The 15,608-nt window shown below is 62.5% G+C and overlaps 1 protein-coding gene across 1 annotated transcript; it reads left to right on the top strand.

Annotated features, from left to right (window-relative positions):
* Positions 1-366: 366 nt before the first annotated feature.
* Positions 367-14,803, top strand: HM13 (histocompatibility minor 13). Its single transcript, XM_072878805.1, has 12 exons — positions 367-606; positions 2,238-2,336; positions 4,270-4,352; positions 5,346-5,434; positions 6,241-6,326; positions 6,473-6,598; positions 8,427-8,484; positions 9,062-9,145; positions 9,459-9,495; positions 10,576-10,678; positions 11,228-11,313; positions 14,417-14,803. Exons 1-12 carry the CDS (start codon positions 421-423, stop codon positions 14,496-14,498), a joined length of 1,119 nt encoding a protein of 372 aa, XP_072734906.1. The 5' UTR covers positions 367-420; the 3' UTR covers positions 14,499-14,803.
* Positions 14,804-15,608: the final 805 nt, after the last annotated feature.

Genomic DNA, 15,608 nt, shown 5'->3' with positions numbered 1-15,608 from the left:
TCGGCACCGCTCCGTCCCAGCGGCCTCGGGCTGCCCTCGCGGCTCCCGGTCCGCCCTCGCCCGAGGCCCGGGAGGGGAGCGGGGGCACGGCCTGCCCACACCGGGGCCCTTCCGCCACCAGCCGTGCCCTGCTGGGGGAGGCCGGCCTGGAGAGCGGCCCCGAGCGGGGGCGCGGGGCCCCGGGCCGAGCCCGTGGCCGGCTCTGGGGGATGCGGGCCCCGGGGGGGGCCGGGGCCGGGGCCGGGATCGGGCCCAGCCGCGCTCAGGCCCGCTGTCGGTCTCCTAGCAACGCGGCCCGGGTTGCCGGGGGCGTAGTTAAGCGTCGTCGTCGTCGACGACGCGTGACGTGCTTCCGGTCGGTAAGAGGACGTGTCCCTGGCGCGCGCGGGCCGGAAGCGGACCGCGGTGGGAGCAGCCGCCATGGAGGAGGCCGCGGCGCACAACGGCAGCGCCGCCGGGGCCGGGGCCGGGGCCGGCTCCCCCGCGGCCGCCCGCCCGCCCGCCACCCCCGAGGGCATGGCGCTGGCCTACGGCAGCCTCGTCCTCATGGCGCTGCTGCCCATCTTCTTCGGGGCGCTGCGCTCCGTCAGCTGCGCCAAGAGCAAGGTACCCCCGCGGCTCCGGGGCAGACCGGCCCCCCCCCCCCCCCGCCGGGGCAGCCCCCTCCGCTGCACCCGGGGGCGCCGGGGTGTCCAGGCCTCCCGTGCCCGGCAGCGGGGGCTGCCCCCCGCCCCTCCCGGGACACCCTCCGGGGGCTCTCGGCCTTGCCCCCCCCACTGCCCCCCGAGGGTGTCCCCTCTCCGGGGCTGCGTGGCCCCCCGGCCCGGCCCGCGCTGCCCTGCCCCGGCCCTGTCCCCGGAAAGGCAGAGAGACCCGCGCCCCGGTGGAGGCAGGGGACCCCGGGGAGAGGTCTGGCCTCCCCCGGGGGCTTCTCCTGCCCCCTCCTCGCTGTCCCGGTAAACTCCAGCGCTGCAGGACTCGTAACCGCCCCCGCAAGAGAGGCTGTGTTGGGGGGACTCGTGTGTGGCTTTGCTCCCCTGCCCCGCAGCACTGGGGCTGGTCCCCGGGGTGCTGCCGCGCTCCCCTGCCCTGCCCGCACTGCCTGCCCTGCCCGCACTGCCCTGCCCACACTGCCTGCCCTGCCCGCACTGCCCTGTGCTGTCCCTGCAGCCCATCGTGCTGCTCTCTGCATCTCCCGCCTGGCCTCGGGTAGCACCTGGGACTTAAATTCCAACACTTCGGCTCCTGAAGCTCAGGAGAGGGGACCGTTGTACACAGTCTGATTTATTACTATTTTTTAAAGCCCCTTGTCTGCCCTGAAGCCTTACACCGGGGGTTTCAGCTGATTTTAGTGGAGTTCCTGGCAGCCCAGGCAACCGAGGTCTGCGAGCAGGGCCTGGCAGTGGTCCCGGGGGGGATTTCTCTTCGCTCACACCACAGGGAGCCAGTGGCACTTTGGGCACTTGCTTCTGTGCCGCCGAGCGCTGCGTGGCAGCTGCCGTGCCCGCGATAAGCTGTTGTTCCTTTGCAGGGTTGCTTTGCATAAGGGCTTCCCGCTAACGTGCGCTACGTCCGGCGCTGGCCGCAGGTGTTTGTCCGTGCGAGATTAGATCTCTGAGCGGCAGCCAGCTGGGCAGGAGAGCAGGCAGGGGAGCAGGCAGCCCTCCGCCTCTCCTCTGAAAGCTGAAGGTGTCTCGTGGGAAATGGCTTGAAAGGGGGCTGGTTCAGTTGGTGCAAAGATGTCTCAGAAGGCGAAAGGGGTTTAGAAATGTGGAGCTTTTGAGCACAAGGAGTGTCCCAAGAGCGAGGTGAGGGATGAAAAGGCGATTGGAGGAACGTCACTCGGAGGGTGATCGACATATGGTGTGCACAGATGGGGAGGCTGACGGGGACGGCCGGGCGTGAGCGGCGAGGGAGCTCGGCTTCCCTCTGGGCAGGGGGAGAAGGAACAACGCCAGCGCAGTGGGCAGGGTTTGTTTTTTTTTTTCCCCTTCTCCAAGAGGAAAAAAAGCAGTAAATCGTGGCAGCCCTTGGAAGGATGAGTGCGAGGTTTGCTTTTTCCATCTCAGGCTCTGCCTGTGACACAGCCCTACCTCCAGGAGCGACGGGGGTCAGCGGGTGCCCTGCCCCTCTCAAAGCCTCCACGGAGCCCTGCTCCTTGTCTCTGTTCACCTCCTGCTCAGGTGGGATGCCAGAGCAGGGGCTGACCCACTCCTGTCCTCTCCTTCCTTCCCCAGAACTCCTCAGAGATGCCGGAGACCATTACCAGCCGAGACGCTGCTCGTTTTCCCATTGTTGCCAGTTGCACCCTTCTGGGGCTCTACCTCTTCTTTAAAGTAAGTGAGCAATGCCGGCAGGCGCCGGAGCCCGTGCCTGCCATCCCTCCCGCCTGCTCAGGAGCTCCCGAAGTGGGACTGACTCGATTTTTGGCTTACCCTAGTTGGGGGCCCTTTAGTGTCGGGACGAAAAATGTGTAAGGCTGCACAGCTTGAGCTCTTCAGTGTCAGCACGCAGGAGGACGTCAGTTCTCACCGGAATTGTAACAGCTTGGGGGAAATCAGAGCCTGTTTGTGCACAAGTTGGTTCTGGAGGGCTGCCGAGGGGCCGAGTTCTCCCCTGAGCTCTGCCTGCCTCCGAGGGCTGACCTGATGGTGCACGGTCTGAAACCAGAGGGTGCCAGGGACTGCTGAGTTGCAAACGCTGCTGTCTCTGCGCTGTGCTCCGTGCTGTGCTTCCGAAGCTGTCTCAGCTGCAGGCCTGGGGGATCGCTAGCTCATGGGCGAGCCCCTGTGTGTTCAGGTGAAGTATTTTAGACGTGGAGAGCCCACAGGCAGAGTAAGATGACCATTCCTGAGTCACAGATAGGAGATCCCAGCAGCGGGTGCTTTCGGCTGTGTGGAGAAGGTGTCTTGGCTTAAAGCACCTTTGGCCGCCCGTGCATGTCTGGCGTGTGGCTGAGCTCCTGGCCCTCCAGCCATGGGGCTGCCAGCACGGTGCCGTCCTGTTGACACGGCAGCTTCCAGCCCCGCTGTCCTGGGCTGCCTGCGAGGCAGAAGGGTGCTCCTGGCTGGCCAGGTGAGGTTTAATGTGCAAAAGTGGGAATATTTCAGTTTACAGTCCCTTCTCCGCCCTTCGCAGTTACCGCACAGCAGCCGACTGATGCTGTGGGCTGCTGCCCTGGGTTGAGCGGCTTTGTGGGCTGACGGCCGCGCCGTGCAGGTCCTTACCCCGGTGTGGGCCCGGGCGCCGGCCTGCGCTGCGGCTACACTGGCAAGGCGAGTGTGTGCCGCAGCCTGCACAGCCACAGAGGCCAGCTCTGCAGCAGCAGGCAGGATCAGGCCTCCCTAGCAATATGCCCCGCTGTCCCAGCGATGAAGTTTAGCCTGTGTGCTCGTGGAGGCTGCAGCTCCTCTTGTAGGTCACCAGTAGCAAAGCTGAGCATCTGCTGAGCCTCTCCTGATGGGGGGGTATGGAGCGACCACCAGACCCTGCTGCCGGACCCCTCTGGCCACTGAAAGGACGCCCTGCAGCCCCCCCCTTCCCCGCGACCCATGTCTCGGGACACTCCTCTGCCTCCTCAGGTGCCTTTTCTGCCTCTTGCTCCTGGCTGGGACAGAGACACCAGGGAAAGCAGTGCTGAATGTGCAGCGTGGCCCCACTGAAGTAGCTGCACGATCAGCAGCTCTTCCTTTTAATATCTGCAACCTGCCATGAGCTCTCGTATTCCAGCATCCCCCCTCCAGGAGAGCACAGAGGACCCCGGGGTCCCCCCGCGCTGGGCTGTAGGGGTGTGATTCGGCAGTAAGGCAGCGTGTGTGTTGGAGGGCAGGATTTCTAATAATACCCTGTTTAATTAGGGCAGGACGCACTCGGCCCGCTGCAGTAGCGAGGTGGGGGTGCTGCTGCTCCCCTCTGCCGGGGCAGCCCCCGGGAGCGGCGCGGTGCCTCGCTCCCTGCTCCGGCTCGCTCTGCAAGGGACACACCGGGGAAGCTCTGGCCTCCTTTCTGCAGCGCAGGAGTTATTTTTTGACCCAAGCACCTCGTAGATGCGTGACAACTCGCAGACCCATTGTGCTTGTTCTGTGAGCATGCGGCTATTTCTAACGTATTTCACATCAGCGGTGGAAGAATTTGGGTTATTCCAGCTATTCTTCTCGTCTCCCCAGAGCACTGGCACAGCAGCTGCCGATCGCAACGTGAAGCGCTTCCTCATGCTGTAGATGGGGAAGACGCTGTGGTAACTGACCCCTCCCTGGATTTGTCTTGCAGATATTCTCTCAAGAGTACATCAATCTTCTGCTTTCCATGTATTTCTTTGTGCTGGGGATCCTAGCCCTGTCCCACACCATCAGGTACAGCAGAGGGAAGGGTGCGACTGGGGTGGGGGCGTCTGAGGCTGCCCGCTCTGCGAGGCAGCGGGGTGTCGAGTTTATTGGGGGGGTTTCTAGAGCACCATTGCCTTGCGGCAGAGCCAAGTCCCAGCTCGTGGGGTGTTTTCCTTCAGTGGTGTGAAGGGCTCTCCAGGGAGGCAGGCCCAGAGCATGCTGCGAACCCTTCCTCATGGGGCAGCCAAGGGCAGAACCAAAGCCTCGGGGGTCCCAGCAGTCTGGTACCCCATGCAGCATCACTGGGAGAGCTTGTGGAGGTGTGGGTGGCCACTGTTGTAGGAGCCGCTGTGGGCTGGCACAGTCCTTGCTGCCCTGTGGAGGGGAGAGCTCCTCAGCACGTGTCTTCCTCTTATTGGGACGGCTGAAACAGGAGGCTGGAACTCACGATAACGTCCCCGGCCTCTCGTGCCGATGCTTGGCGTGAGGTGTTGAAAGCTCAGGCTGTTTCAGTAACTGAAAAAGGAAACAGGAAACCAGTTTTACTGAGCTCTAGGACATGGGGGACCAGCTGCTTTCCCTAGACTGGCACTGTGGCATGGGCTTTGCCCCCTCTCCTGGCTCTGCAGGAGGGCTGTTTGGTGGTGGCACAGCCAGTTCGGGGTGACCAGACCCATACGGTGCCAAGGGGCTGCTGGGGGGCAGAGGGAACCTGCTGGGGTCTGGGTGGGCCCTAACTTCTTGCGGGTGATGCTTTGTGCCTGTTGCAGTAGAGCATTTTGGGGGACCGTCACATAGGAGCAGATCAGACCTCTGGGGAGGACAAGGTCCCACGTCTGCGGCTTGGTGACTGAAGCTGGGGCTCTTGCCAGTCCCTGACGTGGCGAAACCTGGCGTTTCCCTCTCTCTGGAGGGGGTGTGGGCCGACATCCGTGCTATGATGCCGACACGCAGAGGTGCTGGGCAGCACATCCTGCGGGGTTTCCGTTGAACTGCCCTTCTCTACACCTCTCATTTCAGCCCCGTGATGAACAGATTCTTCCCTGCAAATTTCCCCAACAAACAGTACCAGCTCCTCTTCACCCAGGGCTCCGGGGAGAGCAAGGAGGGTACGTTGACTCGCCGGTCTCTCTGGGGGCCTGAATGTTTTCTGCCTTTACTGTTCTGTTTCTTGCTCACTTGGTGTTTTGACTTTCAGCCCTCTGAAACAACCTTCGCAAAGACTTGCCTCTGGCTCCCTGCTCTGCTCCTGTAGCCAGCGTGAGCCCCGTGTGTCCCTGCAGAGCTGGGGCTGCCATGTGCATTTTCTCGCACCGGCTGGTGCTCTCCCTCTGTGCTGCCTCCGGCTGGCAGCAAAACCCCAGAAACAGATCCCAGAGTGCTATAGGAATGGAGCTATGGCTGCTGTTAAATTCACTGCCTTTATTTAAGCTCCTTGGATAGCATAGTACTGACTTTTTTGTGCTGCCTTAACTGGTCTGATTCAAATCTTTGCACTGGTAGAAGATGCTTTGATAAGTATCCTGCCCAGTAGCTTTACTGGTAAGGGAATGCTTCTTCTAGTGATACCACCAGGAGTTAACTGGTGCAGGAAGAGGGATAAGATTTGCCTCTCCCTGCCTTAGACAGTGCCTGAATCCAGTTTCCTTATTGACAGAAGGATCGCAGATGCTGTCCATGTGGCAGAGTCTGGCTGAAGGAGAAGTTCCAGGCTTGCCAGGGCCAGCTGCTCGCTCGCATGCAGTTTGCACGTGTTTACCGTGGGCACAGCCATTTCTGTGGGTACAGTCCCCTCGTTTGGGATGAGCGCTGTGGTCTGTGTTGCTCCCCAGCTGCAAAGTCACTCATCTCTGCCCTGCGTGGGAAGGGGAGCTGCCTGGGCTGTCCAAAATCTGACTTCTCTGTTTTATTGCAGAAATAGTGAATTACGAGTTTGACACCAAGGATCTCGTATGCCTGGCCCTGAGCAGTGTTGTGGGGGTCTGGTACCTGCTGAGAAAGGTAAGCGAGCCGCAGCCCTTTTGCGGGGAGGCCGGGGACCAGGCTGGATGAGACCCAGGCCCCTTTCCACGCAAGGCCTCTGCGGACTGAGGCCGTGGCTCGGCATGTGCAGTGGGACCCAAATCTCCTTTTCCTGTCGTTCTCAGCACTGGATTGCCAACAATCTCTTTGGGCTGGCGTTCTCCCTCAACGGGGTGGAGCTGCTGCATTTGAACAACGTCAGCACTGGCTGCATCTTGCTTGGGGGCCTCTTCATCTACGACGTCTTCTGGGTAAACGGGAGCGTTCCCCGGGGTGGACGCGAGTTGCAGCCGTTGGCGGAAGGCATGTGCGTAGCGTTATGCCTCTTCAGAGGCAGCACGCTGGCTGGACACACGTTTGCAGTCAGGATTTCCACTTTCTCAGCCCAAAGGGGTGTGGTGGGGATGATGACAGAATCAAACAGTGGCAGAACGTGGCTCAGCAAATGCATTTTCTTTTAATCTCCGGTTTAGAGAGCCTGGGGCTGGCAGGGATCTCATCAGGGCTGTTGTGGGGTACCCCGACGAGCGGCACATCCAGTTCTGGTGACCTGTATTCCCCACTAAGGTCCTCCCAATGCCTGACAGAGCTGCTGGGTGGGCTGGAGGATGAGGCTGCTCTGGGCTACGCTGATCCTGCTTGTACGGGCTGTGCCTCGGCTCTGTCATCTGCCGGCTTCATTAGCATCCTTCTGTTCTCTTGCACAGAGGACCAAACACTGGAATGCCTCTTCCCCTCAGCCAGTGCAGGGCCCTGACATCTTCATTTTGAGGTTTTCCTTCTCTCTCTGCAATGGGCCTGGATGCGTGTTTCTCCTTGTAATGTCCGTATTTCCCAGTCCTTCCTGCTGCCTCCACCTTCTGAGTTACTGTATTTCCAAATGTCTGAGAGCCTTGTATACCTTGAGGTCTGTCCAGCAGCTCTGCAGCTGCCTGAGTAATCCTTCCCTATTTAAGCCTGGCTACTGTGTGTTATTTTGCACTTGGCCGGTGCTGCCCCTGTTTCTTAGGCTCGTTAACAGTCTGGGCTCTGTGGTTCGTTAGCCTGTGTGCCACTTCCTCCGCTGCTCTCAGCTGCAGAGGACTCAGCCTTCTGGCTTAGCACACCCAGTGCCTTGCGCCCTGCTCGGGGTGCAAGTGTCTTCCTGGCGCTTCGGAGACAGTGAGAGCGCAACTCTCGCTGCTCTCCGCTTCCCGGCTGTCTCCTGCCTCGGCTTCCCCGGCAGGTCGGTGTATTGCCGGAGCCTCGTGGAAGGGCCATCTTGAAGTGGAGACCCTCTCAAAGTGCCCCTCTGCAGAGACCGGTTGCTTAGATCTTAGCATGGATTTAATCACAGTGAGATCCAGGGAGGGTTTCAAGGAGGAAGGAGAACTGCTCAGTGGATCGATGATGTGGCCCCCTGCATAGTCTTGGGGCGAATTTGCATGTGACGCTTTTCCCTGGTCCCAGTGTGGAGTCCTGTCACTCCGTGGCCGTGCCCAGAGCTTGCTGCACCTTATGGGAGTTAATCTGATGCCCAGTGCTTCCTTTAAGGTTTCTCTTTAATCCCGAGCTCTAGGATCTTGCTCACCTGGTGCTAACCAGCACCTGGTTTATGTGCCTGCCGCTGGTATAGCCAAGTCTGGAGGCTTGGAGATGAAAAGGAGCAGAAATAAGGGTGGTTGACCTGTGTGTTTACAGTCCATCCCCCAAACGATGCCAGTATTTAAAGCTGATAGTGCAGTACAAATAAATGACCTCGGAGCAAAATGCAGCTGGGAGCTCCTGCCCTCAGATAACATTCTGCGTGGTGGTCAAGCTTTCCACTGACTTGACTAATTAGAGCTGAACCGACCCGCAGGGGTAGGTGTTGGGGAAGACTGGGTGGTGGGCAGCACCGTGGCTCTGTGATGTGAGCGGTCTCCCCGGCACTGCTCTGAAAGCAGGACGGCCGTGGCATGCTCACCTCCTCGAGTGCTGTCCTGTGCCTTCTCCCCTGGGTGGTGGGCTCACTTGCAGGACTCCTCTGCCCGCAGTTTGGTGGCTCTTTGGTTATTTTCTGCCACTGTGGTCACCCCGGACTCCTCTGTTTGCCCCTAGGTCTTTGGCACCAATGTGATGGTGACAGTTGCCAAATCGTTCGAGGCCCCAATAAAACGTGAGTAGATCTTCCCCGTGTGCTGGAGGAGGGGCTCTCCGTTCTGCTGCGGTCGCTGCCCCGTGCACTCTCTGCCTTCTGGAGATGGCTCAGAAGGTGGGACGTGTACAGGAGGGTTTCCTGCTAGGGACCCCTTAGACTGCTGCGTGGTGCCACCGACCTGCAGGGAGCCGGGCCAGGTCTCTGGAGAGGGATGGTTTGCAGAGCCCTGAGCTGGCTGGGTTAGTCTGCACCCCCAGAGTGGGCAATTTCACCTTCTCATTTTAAAAAAAAAAAAAAAAAATCCTCCAAAAAAGCAGCAGGAAGGGTGAATTTCTGCTGTTGTGGAGCGTGCAGTGGTTTGGGTCCTGGGAGCTGGGGCTGAAACCTGCACATGGGGCTGGCCCCAGACCCATTGGTTTCCCATCCCAGAGTTGTCCCAGGAAGGAAAATGGGGGAGCTGCAGGAGAGAAGGGGGCCGCGGGCGGGAACAGGGGTCTTGCCCTGCTCCGGTCCCTTTTCGCCAGGCACGGCTGTGCTGAGGTCTGCTCAGCACAGACGTTCCCCCCCTCACTGTTCCTCCTTCTACTCCTCGTAGTGGTTTTCCCTCAGGACCTGCTGGAGAAGGGGCTGGAGGCCGACAACTTTGCCATGCTGGGTCTGGGAGACATTGTCATTCCAGGTAAGGACAGAAGAGGGGGGACACGACCGGGGTCGCCTGTCTGAACGGGCTGCGGGGAGCTGAGCGGGTGCCTCGCTCTGCCTTTGGCCATGCCAGAGCCCTGTGGGCCACCTGCTGGGTCTGGGGGCTGCGTGGGCTGGGAGCTACGTGGACTGGGGGTCTCCCACCAGGTCTAGGTGCTGTCCCGGTCCCTTGTGCCACGAGAGGGCACTGTCAGCCCAGACACGGCACCCGGAGCCACTGCGGGTCCTGCCCTGCCTCCCTCAGCCTTCCCTACGACTTTTGTCCCCTCACTGTCCCCTTCTCCCCGCAGGGATCTTCATTGCCTTGCTGCTGCGGTTTGACATCAGGTGAGTGGGCGGCAGGGAGGGGTCTCCGGCAGGTTGGATCTTGCAGCATATTTGAGCTGCTTTTGTAGAGGAAAAAGGGGAAGGGGAAGCCAAGAGTGCAGTCGTGTGCTGCCCTCCGGGGCTTGGCGTGGGGACTTGGGAGAGCGGCTGGGACGGGGAGGGGTGCAAGGGGAAGCTCTTGGAAGAGTAGACGTGAGCAGGGCTGGCTTTGCGGGTAAGTCCTGAGCGCTGGGGGTGAGTTGTTTGAGCTGATGGGTGTTGCTGTATGCGCAGCTGGGCGGGCAGCACGTAACAGCCCCACAGAGCCTCGCTGGCTCCCTGGCACCGAGGAGGGGAGGGCAGCGAGGGGAAACGGTGACGGCGTGGGAAAGAGCCGGGGGTGCTGGCACCTGGGAAGTGCTCGTGTGGATGCAAATCGGTGCCTGGCAGTGCTGGCTGCCTCTTGGTTGCTGTTGACGTTGGGGGAAGCGGCTCCTTCCTACGCAGGGAAGCTGCACCTGCCTCTGGGATGTAGCTTTCAGCAGTTGCCCCACACCGAAAGTCTCCGGCTGGGGAGCTGCTGGGAATGGGCTGCTTCATGCGACTGCGGTGGTGTGGTCCTGCTCCCGCTGCTGTTGCACAGACCCTCCGGTCTGTGCCAGCTCTTCCAGGTGTTTCCACCCACATCCTGCCTGCACCTGCTGGGAATCCCAGTTCCTGCAGCCTGCCCTGCGATAAAACAACATGTGCTGAGAGCGGGGTGCCAGGGACCGGCCGTGCCTCCCCTGAGAAGGTGGGACCCTCTCCCTGGGTCCCAGCACTGATTCTTCCCTCCCCAGTAGCCATCCAGCAGCAGGATCGCGCACCTCCTTCCCTTCCCCAGCCCCTCACCTGGCTGTCACCCCATCCAGTCCCGCACAGCTCCCATGGGACCGGGGGCTGTGCTGGTGGCAGGCTCTGCGCTGGCCCGAGAGCACGGGCAGAACACGGCTCCCCGTGCCCCAGCGTGGTGGGAGGTGGCTGAGAACGCTGGGCCAGCTCCGTTTCGGCCACTGGCATCCCAGACCCGAGGTCACCGAGCTCTGCTCCCTTTCCCTACAGCTTGAAGAAGAACACGCACACGTACTTCTACACCAGCTTTGTGGCCTACATCTTCGGGCTGGGCCTGACCATATTCATCATGCACATCTTCAAGCACGCCCAGGTGAGCTCTGCCGTGCCGCCTCCCGCAGATGCACGTCCCAAGCGGGACACGCCAGCTTGGCCACGAAGTTCCTGCATCGTGCCAGGAAAAAGTAGATGCATTCCTTCTCTTGGCTTTGCTTTTCCAGTGCCTGCCTGTACCTTTCTCTGCCCAGAGCTTGTGTGCCTGGCTGGAGCAGAGTCCTGTTCGGGGCAAGGCTGGTTCGGGCAGCTGCGTTTCCAACAGCACCTCAGCCAGACTGCCCTCTGTTTTTGTGGCTCTTTGCAACCAAGCTGCCCCTGAAGACCCACCCTCCGTGCTGCAGAGGGGCCCTGGGAGCCCACACGCTGTGGGTGCTTTTGCTGGTCTGCATGGGGGCCCTTGGTGTGTTCGTGGCTCACGGGGAGAGTTTTGTGCTGCTGCAGCTGTAACTTGGCTCTCAAAGCCACTTTCTGGGGCGTTAACCCCTCTGCAGCACTGAGAGACGCCGTGGCTGCAGAGGGGACAGGGCCAGCTCCTCACGAGGGGTGATTTGTGGTTTGGTTTAACAGTTGTTTTTCTTCCCGACAGCCTGCTCTTCTGTACCTGGTCCCCGCATGCATCGGATTCCCGCTTCTTGTGGCCTTGGCAAAAGGAGAAGTAACTGAAATGTTCAGGTGAGCGTCAGCTGGGGACGGAGCTGTTTTGCCCGCGGCGCTGGAGCGCGTGAAGCGTGCAGATGTTCCCACGCCTGGGCACAGCTGGAGGGACGGGTTCATCTGGGCATGCTCTTGGGTGTGCGCGTGCATGTGCGTGGGTGGAGGGAGCGGGTCTGTGTTTGTACACGCCGGCCCTGGCTCCAGCCACCTCCTCGTAGCCGGGTGGGAGCTTTGGTGCGGTACCAACAGGCAGGCAGCATCTGGTATTGCTTTACGCCCCGGTGACAAACCCTTCCCGTGCGCTGGCAGGCAGGGGAGGGTGGGACCGCACACCTGGTGTCGAGATACTTGGTCATTGTGTCCCAGGGCTCGTGGGTGGGGGAGAACAGAGCCGGATCCAGCTGCGAGAGCAGCCAGGGCTGGTTTGAGCACATCCCAGCCTCCCCGCTCGGGTGAAGTATCCTGGTTTGCAGCAGTCTCCCTGCCCCGGGGACTGTAGGTGCAGAGAAAGGGGTCTGTGCTGTGCTGTTGCGCTCCGGCCCTTCTCTCAGCCTGCCGCGCTCCAGGCATTTGCCTGTTGGCTGTCAGCGGGCGGCTTTGGTCTCCTGCCTGGACTGTCCCCTCTGAGCTGTGTGGGGCATGGCCTGGCCTGCCTGGGAGCTGTTTCTCCACTGTGCTCGAGGCTCGGTCGTGGCCCAGCGCAGTTGCTTGTTTGAGGGCGGCTGAAGCAGAGGAGGGAAGGGAACATCCATCCCAAAGCAGGGCTGTGCACCCCCAGCCTCCCCGCTCTGGGGGTGCCCCTACCCGCGGGGGCCTGCCCGAGCCCCCAGCCTGCTCAGAGGGAAACCAGCACCCGACCGGGGCGCAGCGGAGAGCCGGCTGCCCTCGCCTGCTTCCCCTCCCCTGGGAGATGCAGGTATGCATGTTCCCACCGGGCCGTCAGCTGGGCCGGCTCCCCAGCCCTGCCGCACCTGCCCGTCCTTTGATGTTTGCTTCTGACGATTGCTGCTGCAGGCACTGAGTGTCCTGGGATCATCCTTCCTGTGCACCTGGGATCCTGCAGCCGCTCTCCCCAGTGCCGTGACTCACCGGCTGAGAGCCGCGCCACCGGCCGAGCCTGCACCAGGAAACTGGGGAGAGACACGAGCTTTGAGTCCGGCCTGCCTGGCAGCAAGGCACCCCGGGGAGCCTTGCAGCGGGCATGGGGGGGCTAATGCACCCGCAGAGCATTAGCACAAGCTGCTCCAGCGGCAAAGCGCTGCCTGCTGTTTGCGGAGCGCTGCCAGGGCAAGCGCAGGAGGCCGGGGGGTTGCAACCTTGACGGGCTCTGGGGTTGGACCCCCTTGAAGTCACTCCAGTTGCAGGCAGAGGAAGTGGGACGCGACGGGACTCGTGCTTGGAGGGCAGTGGCTCCCACCGCAGGAATCCCCCCAGGTGTAGCTCCCCTGCGCAGCGTTGGTGTGTCCTGCTCCTCCCCACGCTGATGGCAGCCCGGAGCTGGCAGCTCCCCTGTGGTCTCTGCCGGCCGGCTGCCTGCACGCAGCGAGCTGCCTGCGCATGGTGTCTCGCAGCCGCCGGTGGCTGCCCTGGGAGAGGGCAGCGAGGCTCTGATGCAGTGGCGAGTACAGGCAGGGCTGTGGGGAGGGTGTGAGCGGGCAGATCCGCGCTGCAGGCCTGGGGAAGGGGTGCCGATGGAGCGGAGGTGGGCGACGTCGGGATCAGTGGTGTGGCTCCCAGCCTTGCTGAGCCTCCCTGGGCAGGCAGTAACCTTCGCTCTGCCTCCATCAGCTCTCAGCGGTGGGAAGCCCGTCCCGTCACTCACACCAGCTGCAGACGCGCTGTCCTCGAGCGGCAGGAAAGGGTCTGCCGCATCCGTCTGCTGCCCGCACAGCCCCTGGGCCGCTCTGCCGCTGCCTTCCCAGTGCCCAGGCTTGCTCTTCCGTGGGCTCTGACTGCCTGGCTCTACTCATGCCAGCAGGACCGGCCATCTCCTGGGGTCTCAGCCCTCGCTCTTCCATGCTGCAGCCCTGCCCTGGGGTCTGCAGGCAAGGGGAATGCAGGCAGGAGCCTGCCCGCATGGCCCCGTGGCCACCCCAGCCTGAGCTAGCGGGTGCTGGCAGCCGGAGGGGACAGCAGGCTGCCTGTGCAGAGCGGTGGGTTCGCAGTAGTCTCGCTCCAAAACTGTTCTGCTTTTTCTCTTCTCTCCCCTCCCCTCTCCTTTCTGTCCTCGTCTTCCCCCTGTCCTCTCCTGCTTCCTCTCTCTCCTGCAGCTATGAATCCTCTGCTGAAATCTTGCCACACACACCAAGACTTACCCACTTCCCCACCGTGTCCGGCTCGCCGGCCAGCCTTGCTGATTCCATGCAGCAGAAACTGTCCTGTCCCCGCCGACGCCGGCAGCAAAGCCCTAGTGCCATGTAGCAATCGCACGCGGTGCCCTTTCTCTGTCTGTCGCTCTGGCCAGGTAGGGGCTGGTCCCGGCTCTCCCCTTTCCCCGGGCAGAGGCAGTAGCTGTCGCCTTGCTGCTGCGGGCCGGCTTCTCTCGCTGTCTTTGAGGGGAGACTGTGAAGGGGGAGAGGATTTGACATCTCTGCCCTCGTTGTGCTTCCCGCTGGAAGGCAGCGCTCCCGGGTTTCCTTTGCCAGGGCCCCAGGGATGGTGCTGGGGGGTTTGCAGCCGGAGGAGCAGTCGTGTGTGTGTGTCCCCCCCCGGCTAACCGGCCCCACAGGCATCGGTGCTCGGCCCCTCGCACGGCAGCGGGGGGACGCGTGGTGCTATCCAGGATATCCGATGGCACTCTCGGGAGCGAGGACAGACCCCCGGGCACGGAGCTGGCCTGAGGGCTCGGCCGGGGGAAGCCCCAGCCCCTGGCTGTGTGCACCCCAGCACTGAAGGTGTCGGGGGGGGGCGGGGGGGGTGACAAGGCGCTCATCTCCCTGCCCGGGCTCTGCCCCCTCGGGTTTCCTGTGCTGGGGGGCTGATGGCCAGAGCCCATCCCCTCCTCGGCACCGCACGGCCGCTGCAGCAGCGCAGACCCCCGAGCCTGGGCTGTCCCTGCCTGGCACGGGGCTCTGTCCTCAGAGAAGGTCCGGCCCCACTCACTCCTCCCTCTTGTCCCCAGCTACGAGGAGAGCTCTACCCCCAAGGAGGTGCCGGCGGCCTCCAAAGAAGAGATGACAGAAGCCGCCAAGAAGGAGAAGTGACCTTGCCCACGGGCAGTGCCTGGCGCCGCTGGGCTGGGGCCCTTCCAGACCCTCCGCAAGTGACAGATGACGAAACAATTGTGCAAGAGCATCGTGTTGTGTGTGTCGGAGCAGCCACCCAGGTGGGGTATCGATGTACGCCGCATAGCCACCCCCCCGCCGGCCCCCCGGGGCCGCACCGTCACCCCCCCCCACCTGTTTATCTCCTACGGGGGTACGAGGCGGGTGGGGGGCAAACCACAGTCTGGTTTTTAAATTTTGTATTGTGCATTTGCTTTCTCTCATATTAAACCATGTCGAAGGAAGCAGTGCTGGTCCGGCCGTGCTGGGGCCGCGCCGGCAGCCCTTGCCTTGGCCACTGCTCCAGTTGTAGCCGCCCGGCCAGTGCCGGGATCAGCATCTCACCAGCAGCCTTGTTCTCCCTGTGGGGCCCGTGGCCGTTGTCTGGCTGTTTCCAAGTGACCGTCCCCTTCCCCCTCCCGCTCCTCCGCTGCTCGGCCTTCCCTTGGCTGGCCTCACAGCCTGGCCCCCTCCTCTGCAACACCCAGATTTAGGGCTGCGGTCGCTGACCCCCCCCAAGCCTGTCCCCGGGCAGCTTTGAGCTGGGGTCTGGCCCTGGAGCAGGGTGGGTGAGCGGGGATCGGGGCACGGGAACCCCGTGAGATGGGGACGTGCTCGGGGTCGGCAAGCTGGGGCTGAGCCTCCGCGGCCTGGGGGAGCGGGCGCGGGAGGGAAAGAGCTGGGTGCCCCAAACCCAGCCCCAGAGTGGGGTGAAGAGAGCGCGGGCTGTTCCCCCTCTTGCAGGGAGCCAGCCCCCAGCCTGCGCTCCCTGGGGCTGGGACAGGCAGCGGGGCCGGTGCAGGCAGCGGGGCCGGAGCGGCTGCAGGCAGGGGCAGCTCCAGCAGCCGCCTTGGCTCCCGCTGGGGCCGGCTGCCGCGTGTCCCGCAGCACCGGCCGTGTCCTCCTTGCCTGCCCTCGGGGCAGGCGTGTGGAGGATCCTGCATCCCTCTGGCCGTGCCCACTGCCAGAATAAATAGAAAGTGTTTGCCGGCTTGGCAGCCCCTCCACAAAAGCCATATTGAACCATTATTTCCCGCGTCGGCTGTGAGC

Source organism: Ciconia boyciana, chromosome 14, assembly GCF_034638445.1.
Source record: "Ciconia boyciana chromosome 14, ASM3463844v1, whole genome shotgun sequence".
Lineage (NCBI taxonomy): Eukaryota > Metazoa > Chordata > Aves > Ciconiiformes > Ciconiidae > Ciconia > Ciconia boyciana.
Note: the sequence above shows the minus strand (reverse complement) of the source record. Positions and strands in the feature narration are given on the sequence as shown.